Raw genomic sequence first — 26,918 nt, forward strand, 5'->3', positions numbered from 1 at the left:
TTAACACACCTGATTTCAATTAGTAGGTGATTAACAGGCTTCTGCAGAGCCTGACCAGCTGCTGGATCAAGTGTGTTGGACCAGAGAAACCATTAAAATGTGCTGAACACCGGCCCCCGAGGCCCGGAATTGAATAGCCCTCCTCTAGGATTTGAAAAGCCTGAAAGTCCTGCGTCACACTGTCAACACTCATGGACTCACCCATCTTGAATCACAATGGGGAAGGCTGTAGTTGGTTTAGCGTCCAGGAAACAGCGAAGAACATCTTGGCTAGCAGAAGCTAACAATTAGCATTACCAACTCCACCACATAGCAGAACTCCTCCAGGCTTGTGCTATTTGTGGCGATAAAACATCAACGTTGCAGAGCAAACAGAGTCGTGTTTCTGTTGTTCATTCTGAGGCGAGATGTGCAGAAATAAGTCTCCAAATCCTGCCGTCTTCAGCTCTCCTCTGCTGCAGCAGACTTGTCCGTGCTGATGCAGGCGTTTCTGGATTTTGTTTTGCCCTGAGTGCGGCTTGCAAGGCGTTCCTGCCAGAGACCGCCGCAAATGTATTGAGTAAATGAGTTTCCCACACCTTTAACTCTCACAGGTACAATCAGAAATTCTGCCACCGTCTTTGCAAACCTGAGAGCATTTCTTGCCTTTTAGCCTCTCTGGAGGATTAAATGACCCCCCCCCCCCCCCCCCCCCACACACACACACACACACCTTCTCTCTCTCTCTCTCTCTCTCTCTCTCTCTCTCTCTCTCCATAACTCCCTCTATTTTCTCACTCTTGCTGCTGCAGCTCTTTGGCAGGAAGCCACATCTGTTTGTCAGTTGTGCCATAAATAAATACAAAGCAAAGGAAACATTTGTGGTGTTCCTGCTCAAGGCCACGGAAGTCGTGACATCATCATGCCCGGGATGATTGGTGGAAGCGCGGGTTGTATTTCACTGTCTGCTGTTTGAGTGGAGAACGGAGTTGTAATTAAAAGATACGAGAGCGCGCATGGCTGCTTGTTCTTAATTGGCACCATAAGAACCAGTGGTGGCACACAGAATAGAGATCAATGCTGCATGATTGGATACGAGCTCTGAGGATATCATCCACCTTTTCTTTTACTTGACTTTAGCAGAAAATATTTAGATTTGACTCAGATATTGACTCTTTGTGCAGCTACAGACCCAACATTGTGTGACTTAATTTCTTTTTCACGCTTTCAGAGTTTAATGGGTTTGCTTTTGCGTCCCTGACAGAGGTCTACACCTGGACTTTCCTCATTCTCCCTTCAGTGCCATCTATGGGGTTCCAATAAACAGTCCAGGAACTCTTTACCCGACCGACCTGCCGCCTCCCTATGAGTCTGTGGTGGGTCAAACCCCCGCCAGCCAGGTGAAGAACAAAACACCCTTATTAAGGCTAAATGTGTGTTTTTACCTGAACTCACCACCTTCATATAATCAAAGCTTTATTTTGTTAGTTCCTGTCGTTCACTGTGTAAACAAGAAAATCCACCATGCAGCTTTCTGCTGCAGCGTCAGTTTCCTTTAATACCACGGTGTTTAACCCACCACTCTGCTGAACGGGTTATTCCACAGGTGATTATTATTTAGACCAGAACTGTGCAAACTAAAATCTGGTTTTATTCACTGAGATGAGCAGCAGGTTTTCTGAATCATGTGGGTGATTCTTGCTGAGGTTTTATGTCCAGCTCTTGATAATTCATTAGAACCCATTCATGTTTGCTGGTCCGATAGCGCCCTCTGTGGACCGCTCAGGGATAGTGTTGTTCAACTACAGCACAGCGTTTTATGTGTTACACATAGCACTTACATTACAATGCATGGTTGTTTTGTTTACTATTGATAATGTAATTTTCACAGGTGACCACCAGCATAGAGCAGCAGGCCACGGAGTCCAGTCTGTGTGAGAGAAACACCACTGCAGGGCTAAGCACGCAGGGTAAAACCAGTTCCACAGTCAAACGTGTTCTCCTGGTTAAACTCGTGCCTAAAATCCTTTTTTTTTTTTTTTTGGTCCAGCCTCAGTGGACAGTGCATCGTTGATGGTGTCTGAGGTGGTCGACCACGACCAGACTTGCTCCTCGGAGGACTTGTGCTCCCTAGAAGTCCAGGGTTCTGACTGCTCTCCCTTTGGAACGCTGCAGACTGCCCCCACCAATGGGAGCTGCACCAGTTTGGAGCTGTACACCCGCGTCTCTTCACGTTGCCATCGTGGTTTGCCCAACACTGATGCGCGCCCCAGCGATACTGGTTACAGCGAGTCTTCACACACCCAGGACTCTCTGGAACGCTCACCGGACTGGTCATCAGAGAACTTTAGCAATTTGGACCAGGAGGATTCTGCAGAGAACTCACACCCATCTGAGGAACTCAGGGCTTCGATGCACATTTGTGACGAGCTGGCCTCAGCCAAGCATTTACCAGAGGAGCCACCAAAACCGCCGACACATTCGCTGATCAAAGCACGGATGATGAGCCGTAAGCTAACTCTCCCAGTCACCATCCCCCCACCGCCTCAGCCTTGCTCCCCCACCTCTGTAGCTTCTTCTGGTGGAACTTCCGCCATCAGCCCTTTGGCTCCATCCCCTTCCCCGTCCCCTCCCGCCAAACCACGAGGCCCAAGGTTGTGTTTCAGCGTTTGGTCACCATCCTCATCATCACAGCCCCCGTCTACCTCGGCCCAAAGTGGCCAGTCACCCTCAGAGAGGCCTCGGATGCTCAAAACAGCCAGGAAGTACCGCAAACTGGCACGCATCGTCCGCTCCACAAGTGACCCCATCTCCTGCTCCACAACGACAGGAAGTACGTGCACCAAATCCGACGCATTGACAGAGGCTTAGGATTTTAAGCAAATCACCAGAATCATCAGGCATCTTTTTAGTTAAATATTGCATTTGTTTTTGATTTTGTCATAAACTAAAATTTTCTTAGTTCCTTAATGTTGAATAAATAGAAGAGAATTTTTTGATGTATTTGTAGTCTTTGGCAATTTTCTAGAGTTATTATAAAATAAACAAAGAAATTATTAAGAAATTTACCAATAAAATGTGTGAATCAATTGGTCCATTGGAAAAGCCTGGCCTTGACTAAGCTCTTTGTCTCCCTCTGCAGGACAGGGATGTGGTTGCACCTCTGGAAATAACCTCGCAGCTGATAACTCATCCCGTGTGTCTCCACATGGTAAGAACCTGCAAAAGCACGCTTCAAACTGCAATTTAAAGCAAAAACAAAAACAGCAAAAACTTTGCATAACTTTTAGTGGTTTTGTGATAATTTTATGTCAATCTGTCAAAGATTAGTTAAGTTGTCTTTGTTATCTTAACACAATATCAAAGAATAACACAACTCCTATTAGATCTTGTAAAATAACAACATGGACAAGCATTAAACTTACCATCGGGCCAAGTTTTGTGTATTTCTGTGTGAAACTAAGCTGCAAAGAGCTTCCAGGCTACTCTCATCTCTTTCTTTATCACCTGCTTTCGTCTCTTTCCCCTTTAGAGCCGAGAGACGTTTCAGCAGAAGTGGTCGGAGCCAAACACGTTAACACTCCCATCACGAAGCAGCAGAAGGAGGGCAGGAAAGTCGACATCCAGCTGAAATCCCGACCCTTCCACGTGCACTCCTCCTATGAGCGCCCGCACTCCCTGGCTGATCTTAAGATGTACAAAGACACAAAAATATTAGTGGCCAAATTCCTGGAGCACTCGAGTTGCAGTCTACCTCCTGAAGTCCAACAGGTCGTCAACAACATCAAGTGTGTCATTAAGTCGGATGAGAAACACATGGAAGAGGCCATCTTTAGTGCCAACGTCATCGATCAGGTTAGTGAAACTGAGCGAATAACTGAATTCAGACGAGTGGATGTAGCGCTGGTGTTGCGGGTTGATGCTCGCCAGTGAACGGGCCTCAGATCAACTATGCGTTACAGGTTTGATGAGGTTTTTTACATTGTTTACGTGACTTTTAATTTTTTTTTCATTTCTAAAAGCAGATCTGTGGAAATAATATACATCCTAATAATTGTGCACTTATTTATCACAACTAAAGTGGAAAACTCAGCTTGTTTTCTTGGTGATCACCAGGTGATGACCCAGCGCGCCGTCGGGAGTCCCAGACACCGCGAACATCAGGACATTCACCTCCAGAGCTGCGGTGCTCTGAGCTCATCCCCATCTCCTTCCATGTGCCGGTCAAAACACCTCCCGCTGGAAAACAGCTCCTCTCTCGACCCACGGGGCTCCCCTTCCTCTGAACAAAGCCTTGATTCCAGAGAAACTATTCTCTGACCACTTTCCCAACAAGGACTGGGGGCATGCCAGTGCGCTGGTGCTGCCGATGCCCGGAGAGTAACCAAAGCCTTCAGACAGTACGGGATCATTTGTCGCTCGACGTGACTGCAGTACGAAGCAGCTAAACGCCGCCACGCTCCTCATAGTGCCCCGTGGGACCGTGCCAAGTCATCAGCAGAAATGGTAGCAAACTCCGACAGAGCCCGCCGGACTCTGGAGTGGCTTCACTCTCATCAGAAACAAACAAAAGAATGTTTTCTCCCTCAGGAGATCCCCTTTCCCTCTTTTCTTATTTACAGTTACATCTCCTAATAAAAGAAAGGAATACACAGCTGGTAAGTCTTGATCTGTGGTGGAAACACAAAAGAAACTGTGTCTGTATTCCTCTTGTCCTCATGAGAAACGACGAAAAACATGTTTGTATTAAACTGTGAACCGACGTGACAGGGCCTTGTGATAGGGTGGTGAATATTTTGTGGTTCAACGACATCACAGATGTGGATCATTTAAATTACCTCATTGTGTTACGATTCTTATCAGTGTTACAATAAAGATATGCATTTGTATACTGAAGCATGGGTTTGTGCTTTCTATCTTTTCATGGTCACTAATAACCTGCTAATGCACTTCCAGCTCAGTCCTGAGACGTTAGAAACAATCAGAAAGATGGAGGACATGCATCTGTGCATGGGAGAAAGTCGTTTCATTATCAGCCTGAACTAAACTAAAAAGACATCAAATCTAAGGATGATGTCAGCATCTGTCAGTTCTGGTCTATAGGGCCTTACACGGACAAGCACCATCTTACATTGGTGATCTTCTTAGTCCCTACACCCCCAGCAGGTCCCTGAGGTCCAGTGATCAAAGCCTACTGGTTGTGCAGCACCAGGCTAAAGGTCAAAGGTGACAGATCATTTGCTGCTGTGGCCCCCAGACTCTGGAGCTCTCTCCCCCTGAGCCTGAGATCAGTGGACTCAGTGGTCTCCTTTAAAAAGCAGCTGAAGACTCACCTGTTCAGGTTTTGGTGTGACCTTCATCACCCTCTCCTTGTTCTGCTCTCCCCACCTATTCCACCTTCCTCAGGATCCACTGATTTCCCTCTTTCCTATTCACTCTCTCTCTTTCTTTACATTTTTTATCGCAATTGTCTATTTTTGCTCATTTAAAATATGTTTTTAATCATTTTCTAAATTCTTTTTTATATTTTTACATGTTTTGTTTTTGTGAAGCGCCTCGTGATTTTTATCTAGAGAGGCGCTATAGAAATGATATTTTTTTCTTCTTCTCAATATTGATATCAGCCGATGGTCATTTTTTAGCATATCGGTATCGGTCCAATAAGCAAAACTGGGTCGATATTAACAAATATTTTTTTCAGTTTGTTGTCATTTGTGGATCTTTTTCAGAGGGTGAGGGGGTGATAATGTGTAATTGTTTAGTTTAGATGGATGGATGGATGGATGGATGGATGGATGGATGGATGGATGGATAGATGGATGGATAGATGGATGGATGGATGGATGGATGGATGGATAGATAGATAGATAGATAGATAGATAGATAGATAGATAGATAGATAGATGGATAGATGGATAGATGGATGGATAGATAGGGGTGTGCATTGGCAAGAATTGATACAATATATACTAAAAGTTGGACAATTTTTTAGACCAAGCGCTCAGGTTAGATGCTTTGAAACACATCCAGTGTTATCAAGATCTTATTGTTCCGTCAGAATGAAGGTGGTAAAAACTGCTGCCCCCTAGAAGTTCACAACACAAAAATGTAAATCCACAAAAAAAATCTATCAGTATCTGAACATGAAATATTGCGACATTTCCAACACATTATTTTCTTACATCTCTATTAAACTTTGCAACTTTTTCATATTTTTAATCATTTTCTTGAGCCAATATGTGCTAAAATGACCGTTTACAGGGTTAATGAAATGTCACTCAGACCCCACCACCCCCTGTGGCCAGAATACCACATTTGCAACTTCAGAGTTGCCTGTCCGGTGACATATCTGCCGCTGCAGTTTGCCTCCAGCACGTTTCCTACATGTTTTAGATCATGAACATAGCTGATTTGTTTTTTGACTGGAGTTGATTTCTCCAGTGCATTTAACACAATCCAGCCTGATGTACTTTGCCAGAAACTCAAGAAGACACAGGTGGGGGCCTCAACTATCACCTGGATTAAAGACTACCTGACAAACAGACCACAGTTTGTGAGGCTGAAGAACTGCACATCAAACCAGGAGATCAGTAACATTGGAGCACCACAGGGGACTGTACTCTCACCATTCCTTTTCACCCTGTACACCTCAGACTTCCAGTACAAATCAGAGACCTGTCATCTACAGAAATACTCAGATGACTCTGCAGTTGTCGTGTGTATCAGAGATGGACAGGAAGCTGAGTACAGAGAGCTGGTGGAGCGCTTTGTGGCATGGTGTGGAAACAATCATCTGACCTTGAACGTGAACAAAACAAAGGAGATGATTTTAGACTTCAGAAGAAACAGGGTGGAGTCAAACACTGTTTCCATCATGGGAGAAGAAGTGGAGGTGGTTGAGGAATACAAATACCTTGGAGTTCACCTGGACAACAGACTGGACTGGAGAAAGAACAGCGAAGCCGTTTACAAGAAGGGACACAGAAAACTGCAGTTCTTGAGGATGCTTAGGTCCTTCAATGTCTGTAGCAAGATGCTGCAGATCTTCTACAAGTCTGTTGTTGAGAGTGTAATCTCTTCAGCCATCGTCTGTTGGGGTAGCAGCATCAGAAGCAGGGACCTGAAAAGGCTCAACAGCCTAATAAAAAAGGCTGGTTCTGTTCTGGGGACGACTGTGGAACCGCTGGAGGAGATAATGCAAAGAAGGATTCTCCAGAGAATCAAGAAAATGATGGACAACCCTGAGCACTCTCTTCACAAGACTGTCCGACAACTGAAGTGTCTTCAGTCAGAGGCTTCTTCGGTTTCGCTGCAACACTGACCGCTACTGGAGATCCTTCCTGCCAACAGCCATTGTAATATACAATAACTCTTTGATGACTTGATTATTATTATTATTCTGAGCTACTACAGCAAACAATTTCCCTCTGGGATTAATAAAGTATTTTTGAATTGAATTGAATTGAATTGGTTATGAATCACTCCTGTAGACACTAAGGAAGGCTGGGGAGACGTTTCTGCTGTTAGATTAAGGTGTTAAAAGATGAACGCATAGCAAGGAGATAAGTTTTGCTTTTGGTTCTACTAAACAGACACTAGGGGATGCTAAAAACAAGCAAAACAGCCAAGTGTGCCTTTAATGTGATACTGGTAAATATTGGTTATCAGAAATAGCAGTGATACTAAAATCGAATATCGATGTCGGCCTACATTTTTGGGTCAGAACGACCTGGTCGGTCCGCGGTCAAAGCGATAGTCCACGGGTGATCGTTCCTTTTCAGTTCTGGTTCCTCGGCTTTGGAACCAAATGCCACTAGAAAGAAAACAGTCCACATTGCTGCCCATTTTCAAAGCTAGGCTGAAGGTTCGTCTTTGGTCTAGTTCTTAGCTTTTGTACTCATGTTTTCAATGTTCTGATCATTTAGTTTAATGGCTTTTTTCATCTTTTACTGCATTTTAAATGTTGGCTTTCTGCGTTTTACAATATAGCTGTTTTATTGTGTTTTACTTGTTCACTTTGTTCAGCACCTTGGGTCCCCTTGATTGGGGTAGGAAGGGGCTTTATAAATAAAGTTTAATTGAAAAGTTATTTTTATTTTCACATCGATGCATCCATGGTCAAATCCTTGCTTGGCAGGAGATACTGCTTTCATTCAAGTGAAAGACATCTGAACAGAGATTTTAGTAAAAGAGGGAGGTACGTTTGTTGCAAAGCATCCCTGACCTGACAGTTTTGGTTGTTTCTGAGGTCTTAAAACTGACCAGGAAAGCTTATGGCTACTTAGATGTAATGAATAGCTGGATCTTTAAAATATAAAACATTTAGGGAATCTTGCAAAAATTACATCCTGTTTTTCATTCCATCTCTCAGCCGTGTTGGGCTCAGTGGAGCTCAGAATTAAATGAGCTGACCTGATAGTTCAGGCCATGCTTGTGGTCACTTTTATATACTGCAACATTGGAATCAATTAGTGGCTGTACCATGAGAAAAGCAATAAATGAAAACTGCCTTTTATAAATAAAATGAGTATGAAGTTTTTAATGTGATATTTTACATGATATTCTTTTAATTAGGTCTCCAATATATTGGTTGGTTAATGAAGATGTTTTTTTTATTAGCCAGGGGCTACTGGAGTCAGCACCTGCAGTAAAAGTTACTCTTAAATGTAAAACCGGGTTCAAAGGCGGAACTAGGATTTATCCGACAAAAAGTCTATGAAGTGGCCGCAATATTTATAGAGAGATCAAGAAATAATCCAACATCTTTTCACAGAATCCACAATTTTAGTGAGGTAGAGAAATTTCAACACCCACACTATGTTGAAACAATAATTTTATGTGCGTTTTCACTGGCAAAATCAAAGCATTTGAGAAGTTTCAGTACTGTGGTGATTTTTTTTACAGCCACAAATGGGATCAGTTTAAAATATGTTTGTGGGTGAAAAAAAGTCCCTATTTGGCTTTTTAGCATCTACCTATAATCTGATCATCATGCTAAGTAAGGACAGATGAGTGACAGGGCAGGGACACTTCAGTCAGATTTCATCAGGGGCCAACGCCCCTGTGGCCCTGCCCTTTAGAGCTGCCTTAGAACTGCCAGTTTTATTTCACAATATAGCTCAAGTGAATCCAGTTTTTCATTAGGCAGCTAAATCATGACTATAAACAGCAGTCTGAAGAAAGCAGATCCTGATGTTTGTGTACTTCTGCAAAGTGGTCCTTTTTACTTTTGATAGGGATACTTTTGTGGTAATATACAGATTTCTGAATTGTTACTTTATTAGCAATTTTAAGCAAAGTGTTTTTAACCTTGATTTTTTTATCTCCATATAAAACCATATGAATAAAAAAATAATTATTACAGTGAATGAAATCATTAAATCATGGGTCATTTAAACTGTTGGGACTTGTGTCACTTAAGGTACAAATGTGAACTTTTATTTTGAAAGAAATCTTATTGGTGTGTGCTTCAAAAAGCAGCCACGACAGCTCATAGTGTGTTTTATGGCCAGAACATGAGACTGAAAAACAGCGATAAAAACAAAAATACACAAAAAACAGTAATTCTAGATTTTTTTTCTCTTTTATTGTTTATTACCGTTGCCCCAATATAAACTGTATTATTGGATTTAACGTATATATGTCGATGGTTTAAACGCAAAGAGCAAGAGTGATTTTTTTTCGCACGACACCGGCTGCACAAACCGGAAATGATCACAACTTTGTCATGCTAGCTTCACGCGACACAATGTTTGGTAGGCAAATCATCTCGAAGTGTTATTTAAAGCACGTCTCATAGTGTTTCGTTGAACCAGATTTATTTAACGTATGTATTTTCGTTTACTATGAGAAAAAGAAAACGACATATGTTGTTTTTCGTTTTGCTAGTAGCTGCTAGCCAGTAGACGTGATTAGCTGGACGTTAAGGGGAGCTAACGCCACCGTTAGACAATATAAGAAGATCGTAGATCGTTATTTTGATGACTCAAAGGAAATCCAAACGCCTGTGCGTACGGTCTTAAACCGGGAAATGATGAAGGCGGTACTAGCAGTGTCGTGGCGCCCCGTTGCTGTCCACGTCTAGTCTTATCTGTGTTTAACGTTGCCATATGAGCCAGGCCACGTCCCCGCGGGCGTACTTCTACGACTACTGGACGAATTGCTGAGAAGATGCCGAGTGTGCGGAAGGGGAAGCAGAGTAAATACGCGTAGAAATGTGAAAAACCCTCGAACCTTTATGACTGTGTGTGTACTTTTTGCGTTTCCGAGCAGTCGCCGCATATTGTCCACGGTATGTCAGGTACACGAATGCGTTGCTTTGCATCGGGGGAATCCTCACATTGATCTCGGCTGGCTGCGGTAAATAAATCTGTGGTAACGTTGGACTTTTTGTGCTTTGACATGATTGGGTTTGGTGCAAACCGACGGGGAGGCCGCCTCCCGTCATTTATCCTCATATTTTTGATGCTTATTATCGCCATACTCTCTTTCAACTACTGGACGGTGTCCAACAAGCACGGCCGCTTGCTGGACGAGCTGGCCGAGATTCAAACGCAGATGCAGCGCTCGGACGCGGCGCGGAGCCGCTTAGAGAAGCGGAACACGGAGCTGATGGTGCAGGTGGACACACACAGGAAGCAGATCGACCAGAAGGATACAGACTACAGCGTCATGGAGGACAAGCTGCAGGCCCGAGAGGTGCTCGTGAAAAAGTGCTCTGATGAAAAGGTAAATTTGGTTTTCCCCCATCTGGTTCCAACCTCACCCAAAGACTTTTTTTAGTTCGGGTTTAACACATAGTAGGGTTGATCATACTAGAAGCAGCTAATCAAACGTTACACCCAAAAAATAAACACTCAAGTTGTCAGGAGCTAAGCAGGACAACAGAATAGATTTTAATGCACGTGTTAGGTATCATTACCTCTAATAAAATATGTGAGTAAAAAGTAAATAAAGTTAGATGGTTTTAAAGAAATCGTGCCATTTTATTAAATCTGGATGCAAATTTCTAAAACAGAGTACAGTCAAATGTTTATCTATTAGGGAAACAACACTATCAACACCAACTTGACCCAATGTGGAAAAACAATTGTCCTCCATGTTAAATCATGATTCCCCTGTGATTAGCAGCACTTTTTGGAAAGCCATGTTCAGTTTCACATGCCACACCTGTGCTTGATTAATGCCAGACCTGTAGAATATATAAATCATTTAAACAACACCTAAAAAAGTGCAGGCATTACTTGGTTTTGGTTAAGGTCAGAGGTCATGATTTCTGCAATGAGAGCAATAAAATGGCATTTTGGGGGGGGGGGGGGGTCTGCTGACGAAAAACACACAAAAACCTGTCTCGTATTTGCCAACAAACATCTTGATGATTCCTGAGACTTCAGGGGATATCTTCTGTGGACACAAGGTGAACATTTCTGAAGGCGTGCGTAAGGTCACACCTGGAGCATTTCAGAAAAAGGAACATCAGTCAAACGTGGTGGCAGTGTGATGGTCTGGGACTGCTTTGTTTCAGAAAATGCCTGTTTCAAGACCTGAAACATTTATGTATGACCAAATAAGATAAACGTTTAAGGAATAAATGCTGCAGCTGATTTGAATAAAGGCTACAGGTAGTTAAAGCTCTGACTTGGATCTGATCTGTGTGAATCTGAACTAAACAGCAGATTATTTTCTCCTTAAAGTCGACCACGAAGTTGACAGTAGGTGTATTTTACCCCTTGACCTGAAACGTAACCTGCTTCACAGTTTCATCCCCCTCGGCTCAACCGCTTCCTCCTGAGGTCTGCTACACCCAGTTTTTTTAAAGATAAGCACCACTTATAGCAAACTCAGAAGTTGGTCTCCCCCTGAAAGCAAAAGTGTTTACGTAGAACCTATAGAGAGCCCTTTTTTTCATCAACTATTAGTTATTAAATTTACAGGAACTTGTAAAGTAGTCCTGATTCATCCACATTAAACAATTAGTTTTCTATCATTCCTTTAGTTTGCTTCATTAGTCTCTCCAACAAATTTCATTGTATCTTTTTTTTTCTGAATTTTTTTGGATGGTTTTTCTCATGTTTGTCCATCAGTTTCATTTGTGACTCTTCACACGTTTGTTGGGATGACCACTGTGATGTGCAGCAGCTCCTGTGCACTGCAGCTGATTTATGTAACAGCGCCCAACTAATTTTGACTTTGCCTACTAGTTGAGCATTTTCACTCGTATTTGTCCCAAAGTCAAACCACTGGTCAGGTGTTGACCCAGACGAGTGAAATTTCAATCACACGAGCCACGAGGCGCCGTCTGTTTTGTCCTTTAATTCCAGCCTTGTGCTTATCACGATTTATGAAATTTTGTAAGCTTAAATGAGCTTGGCTTGAAGTCAGCGAAGAGATAACAGCAGCACGTAGAGCAGGGGCGTTCAATTCTGGACCTGGAGGGCCAGTATCCAGCACGTTTTGTTTCAGCACACCTGATTTCAATCTGCAGGTGATTAACAGGCTTCTGCAGAGCCTGATGAGCTGCTGAACAGGTGATTCAATCACTGAGTCAAGTGTGTTGGAGCAGGGAAACCACTAAAACGTGCTGGATACCGGCCCTCAAGGCCTGGGATTGAATACCCTGGACATAGAGCATCCTCTGTAAGCCTTCTAAGTCAGAAAACACAGACAGATGGGAAGACTATTTTGTTTCAGCCAAATTTTCCTCAATTCTAAGATTTCTGAATTTTGTTCTGTGGCCAAATAGTGATGAAATAATTAAATTCAGCTCCTTGTTCAACATGTGCAGTTTAATCTTCCACAAACAAAACAGAAATCGTTTCCAACAATCATTACAGTAAAACTCGTCTTAAATCAAGTTTAAACGGTAACCAAATATGACTTTGTCTGGTTTTATGGAGATGATGGTGTAAAACGCTCAAGGACCGAAGTGGCTAAAGTTTTTCTACTTTTGTCAACAGTCTAACCTTGTTTCAACAGAGATGTGTGTTTGCCACAAACAGGGTTAATCCTGGAGTTAGGACTCAGAGCTAATGCTATTCAGTTAGAGCCAGGAACATTATCCTGTAAAGGACCCAGTCATGGCAGAAATGCCCATAGTAGCTAAAGATGGAGACTTGAGTTAATGTTTCAAAGTCAAAATCCCGTCGACAGCAACATGGTGTCCTGAAAGACACGCTCCAGGCCAAACGATCAAGTCAAACTTGTTTCCCTGGTTTTGATATGATGTGGTGTTCTTTTTTTTTTTTGGTCATTTTAATTAAGGGACCAGCTACATGCTTAAAGAGCAAGTCACCCCCAAATAAACTGTTTTTGCTGATAAACTATATAAATGAGTGTCTAATCGTGCTGTAGACATGTGTAGTCAATAATTTGGCACTTAGTGCATCTTAGTTAATATTTAAATATTTTGCCTAAAACTGACAGTGTTGCACCGTCTTCAAGTAAAAACTGCACTGCATTTGAGTTTAATTCTGCCACCACTATTGGTTAAGAGGCACTATGATGCTAGCTGGTACATTATGATGTCACAATGTCTTTGTGAGCCTCTGCATGTATTTGTTAGCGGCTCCGCCCTCTCAGTCTCCCAGGCAGCAGCATTTGTTGCATTTTTCAAACAGGAAGTGGGAGTGGATTAGGACTCTGGTAGGGGGTGACTTGCTCTTTAAAAAAACAACTTCGACTGAGCAGGTATACAAAAGTCAACGTTTATACAGCTCTTCCTTCTTTAAGTGTGTTGTTTACTGAAAAAACATTTTAAATTAAAATTTCTGATTAAAATCAGCCACTCTGAGTTTTACATGCAGGCTGAACATGAAAATAGTCTCCTACATTAGCTTCTGTTAAATAGACGGTGAAACTGTAAGAGTAGAAAAGCCGGACAGACCTACGTCACACTGTCACTTAACATTCATGGACTCGCCCGTCTTGGCTCGTGACGGGGAAGGCTGTTGTCTGTTTGGCATCCAGGAAAGAGCTAGTAGAAGCTACCCATTAGCGTTAGCAACTCCACCACACAGCAGAACTCCTCCAGGCTTGTGTTATTTGTAGAGATAAAACTTCAGTGCTGCATAGATAATAGTGTCAGTGGTGGTCATTTTGCTGTTAGCCAATCAGAAGTGAGATGTCCAAATATCAGGAAGGAAGACTCTAAATCCTGTCAACTGAAGCTACATTCCACTCCAGCTTTCTTGTACTTCTTGAAACAGGAGCGTCTGAGCATCCCTCCTCAGTACGACTTACAAGACGCTCATTCCTTCTAAAGACTACTGCAAATGTAATAATTAAACAAGGGAATCAGACCTTTAATTAGATTTTCTTTTCTCTTATCACAGATGAAGCTACAGAGTGACGTCACAGCCCAAATGACAGAAATACAGAGACTGAAAGGTAGGACCAGCCAGCAGAGGGCGCTCTGATGACTTCTGTTTCAGAAAGCACTAAAGCTCATTTTAAGCAACAAAGACTTAAACTCCTCTGATGTTATGTGTTTGTGTGGTGGTGTTGCTCTGAACAGAGCAGCTGAAGGAGCTGAAGCAAGAGTTCATGAAGCAAGAAGAGCAGTTAAGAGATGTGAAGAGAAATAGCTCAACGCTGGAGAAGAGGTTGGAGTATGAGAGGTATTTAATCCTGTCAGTGTCAGTTTGGAACGTAGTTGCACATCATGTCCAAACACCACTAAACATATATTTTAGAGGTGTTTTTATTCATTGTTTTTTATTAAGTTGTTGATTGGCTACTAACTTTTTTATGTACGGGTCACACTCAGAAATAATTCACCCAGATTGTTTATACACTTGTTTATACACTGAGTGCACGCTGCCTGGTTTATCTGTTTGTATGTGGTTTGCATGAGTCAACTTCATTAGTGTGCAAATGATGTGCTCATAGTTTGGGTAGAACTTACACTGAGTGTGTGTCGACTAGTTTACAGTGTGGACGTCAGATCGCACAACTGAAACAAGAATACGAAGACGCTAAAAGAGCTCTAGAGGAGGAAGCTTCAAAGCAGAAACTGGTTAGTCGTTAAGGTTTTGTTTCATGTAGCTGCACCTGGTGTGTACACGTGTTGTCAGCAATGTCGTAATAATCAAATACTCTGGTTTTAACACAGATCCGCTCCAAGTTCCCTTTGAGATTTATAACAAATCCTTTCTCCTTGGTTAGGCTGGAATAAATGTCCAAAAGGGTGAACTGGCAGAAAGGCGTGCAGGTGCAGCACCTGGTGTGGATGCAGCGAGAGAGCGCCACACAGTGGCCACTCACCGACACGACAGACAGTCGGACCTGAAAGGTGGAGTCGGTGAGTCGATTCAGCTCAAATGCCTCTGGTCGAGTCGTTATTTACAGTGTTCAGAGGAAATCACTTTACACTGTGTTAAGTGTTTTCTGTCACGTTTCATTATTTACTGAACGTTTCTGTGGAGGTGTGGCAGGAACCTCTATAAACTTCCCTGTTTGTGTTCCGTTGCAGATGAAATGGGTAAACCTGGCAGTGATGCTGGCATGCCTGGGATTGAAGACAGCGAGGTTGGAAAAATGGATGAAGTTCAGTTTGGTAAGCATTTAAACACTACAGACTTTACGTTTGCCCGTGTTCAGGCTCTGACATTTGTTGTCACTGAACATGTGATGGGGATTACTCCTGGCTGCTACAGCAGGTTTTTGTTTTTACTGTGAAACTTATTTAATTTTTAATACTCACCAGATTTTTTATTTCTTCAATTCAATTCAAAATACTTTATTAATCCCAGAGGGAAACTGATTGCTGTAGTAGCTTAGAATAATAATAATAATAATCAAGTCATCAAAGAGTTGTTGTATATTACAATGGCTGTTGGCAGGAAGGATCTCCAGTAGCGGTCAGTGTTGCAGCCAAACTGAAGAAGCCTCTGACTGAAGACACTCTTCCGTTGTCGGACAGTCTTGTGAAGAGAATGCTCAGGGTTGTCCATCATGTTCTTGATTCTCTGGAGAATCCTTCTTTGCATTATCTCCTCCAGCGGTTCCAAAACTGCCGATACTCTGGCTGAGTCCTTGAAAGGGCTTGGAGTTCCTCCATCTTGTTGTCCAGTGATCTCACATTGCCCATTATGATCGATGGAAGAGGTGGTTTGAATTTCCTCTTTCTCTGTCTCCGTTTTGCTCCCGCTCTGCTCCCACGCTTCTTGCGTTTTAGCTCATTTGGGATTTGTGGCTTCAGTTGAGGTATTATTTCAGCCTTTCCAATGTTAATCTGCTGCTCCTGATTGTAAACCAGCTTGTTGCCATGGTTACGCATCATAACAAATGCTCAAAAAGTGAAAAAAGCTTAATAAAATAGCAGTAAAATCCGCCAAGTTTCACAGCACCAGAAACAGAAAAGTAAAGTGTCCAAAAAATACAGTTTTTCTTGAGAAACTAGAAGAAAAAATGCCCAAGAAAAGGCTAAACTTACATATCGTCAGCAGAGCTACTCCAACATGCAGCCGCCCAGATCAGTGCAGTTCAGGAAAAAAATAAATAAAATACAGCAATCCTCATACTAAGCAAGTGTGTAGTGATAGTTGAGAGGAAAACTCCCTTTTAAAAGGAAGAAACCTGCAGAGGATCCTGGCTCAGTAGAAGCAGCCATCCTCCACGACCAGTGCTGGAAGTGACAGAGCGAAAAAACAAAGTTTTGGCGTGAACTTTGGACTATATAGATTTGGACTTTTCTGTGACTTAAGAGCAAATAGCGGTACGGTACTTAAGTCTTTTATTTAGAAAAAGGGTGTATTTGTGTTTTTTTCAACAGTGCGTGGTGGACTGCCCTGTTAACTAACATTCATAATGGTGAGTATGTAATGTTGTTTACTGTCCAATAGCATGTGGAGACAACCATCCCGACCCATGACTGAGCTCTGGGTCGTGGCCAGACTACATACCTAGACATACTAGCATGATAGTGCTGTCAGTTCAATTCAAAAATACTTTATTAATCCCAGAGGGAAATTGATTGCTGTAGTAGCTCAGAATAATAATAATAGTCAAGTCATCAGAGTTGTTGTATATTACAATGGCTGTTGGCAGGAAGGATCTCCAGTAGCGGTCAGTGTTGCAGCGAAACTGAAGAAGCCTCTGACTGAAGACACTCTTCCGTTGTCGGACAGTCTTGTGAAGAGAATGCTCAGGGTTGTCCATCATGTTCTTGATTCTCTGGAGAATCCTTCTTTGCATTATCTCCTCCAGCGGTTCCGAAACTGCCGAAACTCTTGAGTCCTTGAAAGGGCTTGGAGTTCCTCCATCTTGTTGGCCAGTGATCTCACATTGACCATTATGATCGATGGAAGAGATGGTTTGAATTTCCTCTTTCTCTGTCTCCGTTTTGCTCCCACGCTTCTTGCGTTTTAGCTCATTTGGGATTTCCGGCTACAGTTGAGGTATTATTTCATTCTTTCCAATGTTAATCAGCTGCTCCCGATTGTAAACCAGCTTGTTGCCATGGTTACGCATCATAACAAATGCTCAAAAAGTGAAAAAAGCTTAATAAAATAGCAGTAAAATCCGCCAAGTTTCACAGCACCAGAAACAGAAAAGTAAAGTGTCCAAAAACTACAGTTTTTCTTGAGAAACTAGAAGAAAAAATTCCCAAGAAAAGGCTAAACTTACATATCGTCAGCAGAGCTACTCCAACATGCAGCCGCCCAGATCAGTGCAGTTCCGGAAAAAAACTGCTTGTCTGTCACTTTATGCTGCTTTGCCATGTGGGTTTTGGTGATTATTTTAACTTTATTTTGCAAAACCTTGTCATTTTTGTCCTAAAGCCTTGAAGAAACCCGCCATCACTCAGAAGCACGACGAGGGCCCTGATGCAGCTGGCGCTGAACCCGGACTCGGAGCAGCTGACGGTCCTGGAGGCCAAGGCTTGTCTCTTGACCAACCCAGGCTCCAGCAGGACAGACTGGAGGCCCAAGCAGTGGGGGTTGCCCCCCTCAGCCTCAACAAGCAGGCAGACAACCCAGTGGCGTTGGAAGAACACAACAAAGTCGCCATCAAGGCGGACGAGCTGGGAGAGCAGCAACGACAAATCCAAGGTGCGTCTTGTTCCCGTGTTTTAGAGCCGAGGCGTAGCTTTACTGATTCAATGCTCTTCAGTTAATTAATGTTCCTGCTGGAGAGCAAGCTCTTCAGGCTGCTTTGAAAAATGTTATACAGACCATATTGTTTACGTAGTGAGGTTGCATTTATATCTTTTTTTGTTTCACCAGTTCCTGATATTGTCATGGGTGACCGGGAACACCTGAAGAGGATCCCTCTGCCTCAGGATAACGCCCAGGTGCCCAAACCCCTCCAGCCGCAGCGGGCTAAAGACCAAGTTCCTGTAGAGCAACTGCGTCATCGCCAAAGTGAGTTCCGTTCATTCACTTTGAGGAGTGCTTGTCAAAGTAGACTTGGGAAGTGTGCTTGTTTTTTATTTGTTTATTTTTAAAGAGATAAAACAAAAATCCAATAATGAAGCAGTTTGTTTCATCTGTAGTGTCTTGTTTGGGTTTTATCACGTGCTCAACCGAGTTGACTTTAAATGATTAGTAACTATGAGTGGGATCTCGGCCAGGGAGGTGAGAGCGGCCTCGGTGGGAGAGGAAAGGAGAGGTGTGACACCAGGCTCCTGGAGTTTGGCTTCTGCTTTGCTTTGCTGCCCTTTTCTTCCTCCTCCATTTCAAATTGTCTGCTTCTTCATTCCCTTTCATCCCTACGAGACCTGCACACCCGTTGTCATGTCTGAACGAGCGTCTTGACACAGATTTCACCACGCTGGTTCTAAAACGAGGTGAAATCACTTCAAACATAGAGAGTTACTCATCAGTAACGGAGAGTGCTCCGTGAGGGGTCGGTTACACTTATCTACTCTACGGAGTGCAGCGCTAAATAAATAATAAAGCTGCTCAAAGTTTCCAACCTTCTGCTTTTCCTGTTGTCGTTAAGAGACAAAAGCAAAGAGGCAGCAGTGGAGATGGTCTAGAGTTAGCATACTCATTAAAAAATACCACCTTGTCCTGTATTTCAGCACTTGAAGCCTTAAAAAAGCTTGGATGTCACACACATACACACACACACACACACCCATCACAGAGGAACCTATAATTTTCCCATTTGTTAGTTCTCTCCTTAAGTCAACCAGCTCTTCAGAAACACTCACCTTCCAGTTCCAGATCTCCCCCTCATGCAATCGTGCGTTCCTTCGTGCATTCGTCGTTTCCCCGCCTGTCTCCCTCCAACTGCCTCAGCTTCCCTTCTTTCCTGACGAGGCCCTTCTCTGCCTCCTGCAGGCCGGTTCTTTGATGAGAACGAGTCCCCAGTAGATCCGCAGCACGGCTCTAAGCTGGCGGACTACAATGGGGACGATGGGAACGTTGGTGAGTATGAGGCTGACAAGCAGGCCGAGCTTGCCTACAATGAGGAAGAGGATGGTGATGGTGGGGAGGAAGACGTTCAAGGTGAGCCAGGCCTGGGGGGACTGTGGACCATCTGTCCAGTGTGCATTCACCCTTCCTCCCTCCCCTCACCCTTGTGTCGCCGCTGCATCACTGCATTTGTCCTGAGTAGCTCACAGCACCCTGAGTTTGGCCCGTGATCCAATTATAGATACTTCCTCTTTAGAATTTCTAAGAGGTGTAAAAGGACAGAAAGCAGGACTGCTGTGAATGCAGTTCAGGATCAAACATTTGCTTCGAAGCAGTAACGATTTTGTTTTTCTTCTCTTCGTTTCTTGTACTGAATCCATTGAACTTATGGTTCTGTGAGAGTCATTCAGTTGCCATCTAGTACATTGTGTTGTGCCCGTGCTTCATTTTAGCTAAACCACCTGTCTGTGCCCAGCAAACATCTGACCCACAGTGGGTTTATTTATAGCTCACTGTGCTCCTGAATGTGTGTTCTCCTTGAAACATGAAATGCATGCCCTTGTGGGTTTTTATTTATTTATTATTAATTAATGTGATTGCTTCTTGATGTTGTGCTAGATTTGTTTCAGTGTTGCATCTAGAGATTGTATCCCACTTCATTTACAAGAACATTTCATTCATTCATTCATCCTGCTGACTAGAGTATACGTGTCATTTACACATTTGGGATGTTTGCGTATGAAGTAAAAGTGCTTGTGTTGATTGACCACTGAAGGAGTTGGCATCCTAACAACTGTACTTTTCTTTGTGATAGGAGAGAGCAACGCTTCGTTGGTACAGCATCTCTAATGTTTGTGTTTTCCGTCCTCCCCAGATGACGACGATCGTGAAGTCCAAGGAGAGCGAGCTGTGGATTATGGGAAAAGACATCAAGTCAATGACATTCTCTGAATGGGAACTCATGCAGCTATAACTTATTAAAAACATTCAGACCTCCGTCTATTACCGAGGTCCCTTTTGACCCAGTAGTTTAAACGTCACTGTGTTTAAGATTTATTAGAGTGCATCCACAGTTTCATGGACTATTTTGAGACATAGTAACTAATGGATTACGTCAGAATAATTCAACATAATACAAAGAAAATACTCCGTTCTCCTGAGCTGCTACAGATTTGCTAATAGTTTTAAGTTATGACAGAGGAAATGTACTGTACATTGACTGTTGAGATTTGGTACTGGATAACTGCTTCGGTTCTTTATGAAGTAGTTTACGATGCTCACCTCTGAACTTTAAAGTCATCGTTTGTTTAAGCACTTTCTGATTTTCATCTGCTCGATATGAAGAAAGACTTTAAAGAATGGTCTACTGGTGTTTATCACAGACTCTTAACGGCCTTCTGCCACTAACAAGCTGGTAGAATCCATGCATTCAAGACTTTTGTTTTACAGGATTGGGAATTTCATTTGCCTCGGGTTCTGCTCATGGTCTATTAAATCTTTCTTTTCTGACAGAGACTCAAAAGTGTTTGTCATTTAGTTTTTAAATGCCGTCGCATGCATTAGAATGTTTTTGGTAATCGAACTGAACAACAGTCTGTTGCCTTAGCAATAATTTAAATGGTGTTGGCATCCTTTTCAAAATGACCGACTTCACACACGCTTCCGTCAGAGGCCTCCTGAACTGTTGTTGAACTGTTATCTGTTACCTTTTTGGGATTTTTGTGAGCCTGAAATTGGGTGTTTGTGCAACCCGTGAAAAGAAAATCTCATGGAAAGGCAGTGAATGTAAATTTTATTAAAGGTGAAGCTTCATGTCATCTGTCACTTTTTATAGCACAAAATTAAATGGAACGCACTTGTATTTGGGGGGGCAGTAAGCTATCAACCTGATTTTTACCCAAAAAACCTTTACGAAATATTGTGCAATAATGTAAATGAAATCGCTAAAATGTCATTACATTAACAGCTAAGTTACTTGAAAATGTCAAAGATTGCATCAAGAGTTAGAACAAATATTTATGTTGCGGAGCTCCAACAGAAATGGGTGCAGAATGGAAACCGAGAGGTTGTGCTCAGATGTTGGTGTTCCAGCTGCAGGAGCTGCTGCAGACTAGCTGGTGTTTTCTGAGGGATAAAGGGGGCGTGTCTGTGTCCCATACGGGTATCTGCTTCGGAGAGCCTGAGCAGAGGCGGGAAATGGCGCCTGGTAACGCAACGGTGTGTCATTTGGAAGAAGACGGCCCTTGAACAGCAGAAATACAGAAACACACGGAGCCGATAGCGAAAACAAGCAGTGCATCTGTTATGGTCTAGCTGCCCTGAGTTTCACACACAGCGGGTCACAGTCAAGTAAGTAGCTAATGTTGCAACACTGCCGTCGCGCAGCCTATTTTCTGTTAGGTTTATGTTTAGGTAGCTGTTGAAATGTGAGTTCTGCCCATTCCATGCCTGAGCACATCTGTTAGCCTACAGCCGTTTTCCAAGGAGCCGTAGTGCGATGCTAAGCTTGCGATGCTAAGCTAGCGATGCTAAGCTAAGGACGGCTAAAGGCCCAGTCGTGGACATCGCTAATTTATTGCAACTCGTTTAAATGTAGTGCTTATTCGGCAATAATAATAAACTGCCCTGTAAATACTTGACATGAAAATCGTAAAAGTCTGCATAAGTGTCAACGTTTTGTGAAAAAAAGCAATTTAACATTGCTCGCGCCGATGCTAACTTTCATCTCCGACATTCCACAGCTGAGCTTTACAATATATATTAACATGCTATCCGTGCCCTTTGCTCATTGTATATAAAACAACGTGTTGAAACCGATAAGACTCGTCTACTATTTGACTTTAATATTGTTATTCGAATTTGACTGATTTAACTGACATTTTGCTTGATTAACGATGCTCTCCAGTTAGAACTGTACCGAGAGTTGACCAGTTTACCAAGACTTCCTGTTTAGATGACTATTATTTTGAAAGCAATTTAATAATTTTACGGTGATTTTGCTCTGGTTACGATTACCGGAACAATGCCACACTAGCTTGTTGTCGGTAACTTGGCATCTTGCGGCTTTGCTTGCGTTCAGGTACTCCAAACTAAACTGTCAAGTGTAAAGCCACTCTAAAACTGTTTTAAGCAATTCTAAACGTCTGTTAAAAATGAGTTCTCGTGCACACATAACACGACAACCCGTGTTTCATGTCAATGTGTAGAAGATCTTGGTACATTGGTAACATGTACGTTTAGATTAGCTGTGATTCAGCTCCTGACGATCGTAAACAATGCTTCACTCGTTTCTCAATCATCACAAGCCGTCGGGTTCATTGTGAACCACGAAAGGGTTTCTAAAAGGGCCTTAGTGGTTTCTGTGCTTTCCGGAGGCTAGTGTTAGCTTGCATTCTCATACAGCTGCATGGATGTTCCCATTTCCCGCTCACTTGCTCGCATCAAGCTCCGTGCCTGATCCTTGGTCAGTGGCCGGTTCCCCGTGATGCATTTGAGCTTTTTGTGTTTCTGTTTATATGCATCAGGTAGCGTTTAAAAATAACGGATGAACGAGTTTCATCACCGGCTGCATTATAACGTGTGCCATTCATTCGTAGCAGAGGTGCAATGTTTAGAAGACACCAAGTCAAGACTGTGGGAGGAGCAAACAGCAGAAATTCATAGCCCACCATATGAGATTAAATTTAACAGCATATTTATGCAATGATTTAGAGGCAACTAATTAGGTTATAAAATTGGAAAGTGGCTTTTTGAAATCAGTCAATCTTATTTCACCAATTAGAAACAAAACAACTTTTAAGTGGCTTTTAATGCTTGAAAAATAAACTTTCCAGTGTCAAAACAAAACTCACTTTCTACAAATAAAAGTTGGAGTATTTCAAAGTTGAATGTAAAATGCAATTGTTGGCAAGTATCTGACTATCGTGGTTATTGTTTCTAAATTTTCTTCTGTAATTTTAGAGTATGGAGAATCTGGATAAAGGGACCTGATGTGAACTATTATTGAATGACTTTGTTTACATTCAGACACCAGTCCAATTACCTAATGAAAAGTGTTGCATAAACTCACAACACTCCTTTCAATGAACTCTGTTCATTTTAACATCAGCATTTAAAAGTTAGAATCCTGAACGTGTGTTGGGGGACATGTATAAACATGATCCAAGTGTGCTGCAGGCTTTACTTTACTTAAATGTATTTAAAGAGCAAGTCACACTTTACCAGAGTATTACTCCACTCCCACTTCCTGTTTGAAAAATGTAACAAATGCTGTTGCCTAGCAGACCGAGAGGGCGGAGCTGCTAACAAATACACACACACAGGCTCACAACATTGTGACATCATAACGTCCTAGGGTACCTCTTAGGCAATAGCGATGGGAGATTTTAATTCAAATGCATTGCAGTTTTTACCTGACAACGGCACAACACTGACAATTTTTGGCAGAAAATAAAAAATTTTACTAAAATGCACTAAAGTGTAAAACTATTGACTACACGTGCCTGCAGCACGATTAGACACACATTTATATAGTTTATCAGGGAAAAAAAGTTGATTTGGGGGTGACTTACTCTTTAAAGAGATTATGACTCATCTCACCTTTATGTTAATATTGTTTAATTAGATGCACTCCACTTTGAACTGCACCAATCCAGCTACTGCTGCATTTTAATAACTAGTATTAAAGAATACACCAATGTTTGCACAAGAATAATTTTTGTTTTAAACTGTCAGTGACACACTTTGCAGGGGGAATTTGGCATTTAATTTTTCTTGGCGTCTGGAAAAACATCCCCCCCCCCCCCCCCCCCCTTTATTTGACTTTCTGCCCCCTTTATTTTGGTCCAAAATCATTACTGGGCTGGCCCTATTAGAAACGTTCTACATCCCTGCTAATTATAATGAAGTATTTTTAAGCCAGAATAAAATGACTGAAACACAAATGTACATATTTGGCATTATTGACCAATATCTTTGATTTAATTTATTTAAGAACATCAAGATGCATTACAGTGAACATTATAATAAAGTAAAAATTTCTAGTGCATAGAGGAGACAACCCATAGAAGCACTGATTTGATCTCATTTCAGAGAAAAATAGAACAGGTCAGATGCACCTAATACATAAAATTACTAACAAACTCAGGAATCTATTTCTTTGCTTCATTGTTCTGGTGCTGAAAATGTCACTAATGTGGATCAGAGGAGATACTCAGATGAATGCACCTCTTATTTATTATTTGGAAATGTGTGGGTGTGGTTTACATCAATACATTATTTTAAATCTGAAATTGATATGGATTGATCAGAAGCTGCTATGTGTTGTTTATTTATAAACTATTGTTTATTTGAAAACTAATTACAGAGCAGCCTCAGAATTAAGATTAAATGTTTTTGATCACAATAGTAAAGGAACTATTACAGAATGTTTTTCAGTAAAATCAGAACATTAATATTTAAGTGCATGAATTAATACATCTGAACTCATGCACTAGGAAATATGAAATAATAGAACCATTTTATTTTAATTTGATTAAACTGATTTTTTTCCTAACGTTGTTGGCATTTTTCCCACACACAGTTAAACAAAACAATGTTGATTGAGGTGTGTGTGTGTGAGAGAGAGGGAGAGAGAGAGTTAAAATAATAAAAAAAAAATAATACCCCGACCGGAGCGCAGGCAGGGACGACGCATGCACAAGCCGTTTTCAGCTCTGTCTTGTCAAATGCATCACGTACGTTACGCAAAAAGTTACTTCAAATATTAAACTGAAAAAGAGGGGAGCTGAAAAAACGTCAGCAACAGTGAAGCAAGCACTCAGAGATCCGTTAGTGTGTGTGTGTGTGTGTGTGTGTGTGTGTGTGTGTGTGTGTGTGTGTGTGTGTGTGTGTGTGTGTGTGTGTGTGTGTGTGTGTGTGTGTGTGTGTGTGTGTGTGTGTGTGTGTGTGTGTGTGTGTGTGTGTGTGTGTGTGTGTGTGTGTGTGTGCGCGCGCGCGTAGATGGGCCGGACGGACTGAGCTCCTGGCTGCAGAGTTTTGTGTGTAGGGGGGGCGGGCGCTCTATGTGACTGGCCAATCACAGAGCGTGAAGACGGTCTGTTACCCAATGAGGATTTTCCTTCAGCACGATTACAGATATTTACGAGTTTTACTCGTTTCATGCTTGTGTTCGTCAAAAATGCTTTATCCGTACGCTCATCCCTAGCTGTAACCACCCTGCCCTGCCTCCTCCTCCTTGCTGCCTGCCGGCTGTGATCACAAGCAACAACAGAATAGTTCCCACTGCTTCTTCGGGAAACGGCGCAAAAAAAAAAAATCAATAAAACTTGGGATCTTGTAGGCGTGGCGTTGGGATTTCAGCCGTGGCGGGCCGCCACGGCTATGCCTATGTAAGGGAAACACTGGTTTTCTAATTATATTCTGTTGTTAAAGAGCAAGTCACCCCCAAATCAACTTATTAATTCTATATTAATGGAGTGTCTTAATTGTGCTGTTGACACGTGTAGTCAATAATTTAGCACTTTAGTGCATCATAGTCAAAATTGAAATATTCTGCCTAAAACCGTCAGTGTTGTGCCGTGGTCAGGTATAAACTGCACTGCATTTGAATATAAATCTGCCATTTCTATTGGCTAAGAGGGAGAGACGCGCACGCACGGACAGAGATGTTTTGCTCTCATACTTCTCTGTTTCCTGGGGAGCGTTGCAAAGCAATTCCCCACCAGGGCAGCAGAGGGCGTAGCGCTGTTCTGTGGTATCCTGTCATGTATCCGGTCCAAGATGGTGTGTTTATATTGTGTTTTTTGTATATAAGAGACTTTTTAACAGCCAAATTTGTCTCTCATTCTCCTCCACCTCTTCATGCGCTCGCCTCCAATAAAACCCACGTTTCGTGTCATTTCTGTCCACAAATAAAACGCTTGCTGTGAATCTTTTCACTCCTCCAGTCACGGGGAATTAAACGTTCATGTTTTATTTGTTTTTTTTCGTGAGGTATTCTTCAAGCTGCTCCGTGTCTGCCGCTAGTTATCCTCAGCTCTCTTTATGTTTTTGAGTGCGCAATGGTGGTGGTGTAGATGACAGCGGTGCCCTGACCAATCACAAGCTTGCGTTGTCCGTCTCGACAGACGGATGTTTAGAAAAGAGAGCTCGACTCCGTCCGTCCTTGCGGAGCTCTCCAGCAGGCCTGCAAGGACGGATAATGGCGTTACGTGTCTCCGCACTGACGCAGACGGAGAAGCATGAATCAGGCTTTAGACCCTGGTGAGGGGTGACTTGCTCTTTAAAGTAAAGGAAGGAGAGGGAAAAAGGTTTCCCTAGCAATGTTTACATTTGAAAAATGTATTTATTTTTTTCCTGATGAGGTTCTTTTACATTTGAGTCCAAATCATTTTATTTTGAGAATCTGATACTGAGGATTAATCTGAAACTTAAATAAAGAAAGCAACGAAACAGATCATGGATGTTTCTTATATTTTATTTAATTCACTTTATTTAAACATTTAACAAACCTGTAAACAGTCGTGTTCTGTTGTTAATTTAAAGGAAGGAAAGAAAAAATGTTTCCCTAGCAATTAA

At 42.3% G+C, this 26,918-nt stretch overlaps 3 protein-coding genes across 6 annotated transcripts in view; all 3 read left to right on the top strand.

The window, feature by feature from the left end:
* fam189a1 (family with sequence similarity 189 member A1) overlaps positions 1–4,875 on the top strand; it is a 151,176-nt gene extending 146,301 nt beyond the window's left edge. For both annotated transcript variants that reach the window (XM_015953149.3, XM_015953150.3), the window contains exons 7-12: positions 1,244–1,379; positions 1,871–1,949; positions 2,030–2,812; positions 3,122–3,190; positions 3,512–3,834; positions 4,096–4,875. In XM_015953149.3, the coding sequence (XP_015808635.3) occupies positions 1,244–1,379; positions 1,871–1,949; positions 2,030–2,812; positions 3,122–3,190; positions 3,512–3,834; positions 4,096–4,299 (1,594 nt within the window). In that variant the 3' untranslated portion in view covers positions 4,300–4,875. The remainder of the gene's footprint in view (positions 1–1,243; positions 1,380–1,870; positions 1,950–2,029; positions 2,813–3,121; positions 3,191–3,511; positions 3,835–4,095) is intronic.
* Positions 4,876–9,666: 4,791 nt separating this feature from the next.
* golm2 (golgi membrane protein 2) lies at positions 9,667–21,152 on the top strand. 2 transcript variants are annotated; one of them, XM_015953151.3, is made up of 10 exons: positions 9,667–10,707; positions 14,310–14,364; positions 14,492–14,594; positions 14,902–14,992; positions 15,142–15,277; positions 15,449–15,532; positions 17,760–18,029; positions 18,204–18,341; positions 19,266–19,433; positions 20,215–21,152. In XM_015953151.3, exons 1-10 carry the CDS (start codon positions 10,381–10,383, stop codon positions 20,289–20,291), a joined length of 1,449 nt encoding a protein of 482 aa, XP_015808637.1. In that variant the 5' UTR covers positions 9,667–10,380; the 3' UTR covers positions 20,292–21,152. The 2 variants fall into 2 exon arrangements, with proteins under 2 accessions (XP_015808637.1, XP_015808638.1); XM_015953152.3 differs by lacking the exon at positions 19,266–19,433 and having other exon boundaries at positions 9,668–10,707.
* Positions 21,153–21,278: 126 nt separating this feature from the next.
* Positions 21,279–26,918, top strand: part of ctdspl2b (CTD (carboxy-terminal domain, RNA polymerase II, polypeptide A) small phosphatase like 2b) — a 35,074-nt gene continuing 29,434 nt past the window's right edge. For both annotated transcript variants that reach the window (XM_015953153.3, XM_070555038.1), the window contains exon 1: positions 21,279–21,689. The gene's annotated coding sequence lies outside the window, so the exon portion shown is untranslated. The remainder of the gene's footprint in view (positions 21,690–26,918) is intronic.

Source organism: Nothobranchius furzeri, chromosome 9, assembly GCF_043380555.1.
Source record: "Nothobranchius furzeri strain GRZ-AD chromosome 9, NfurGRZ-RIMD1, whole genome shotgun sequence".
Lineage (NCBI taxonomy): Eukaryota > Metazoa > Chordata > Actinopteri > Cyprinodontiformes > Nothobranchiidae > Nothobranchius > Nothobranchius furzeri.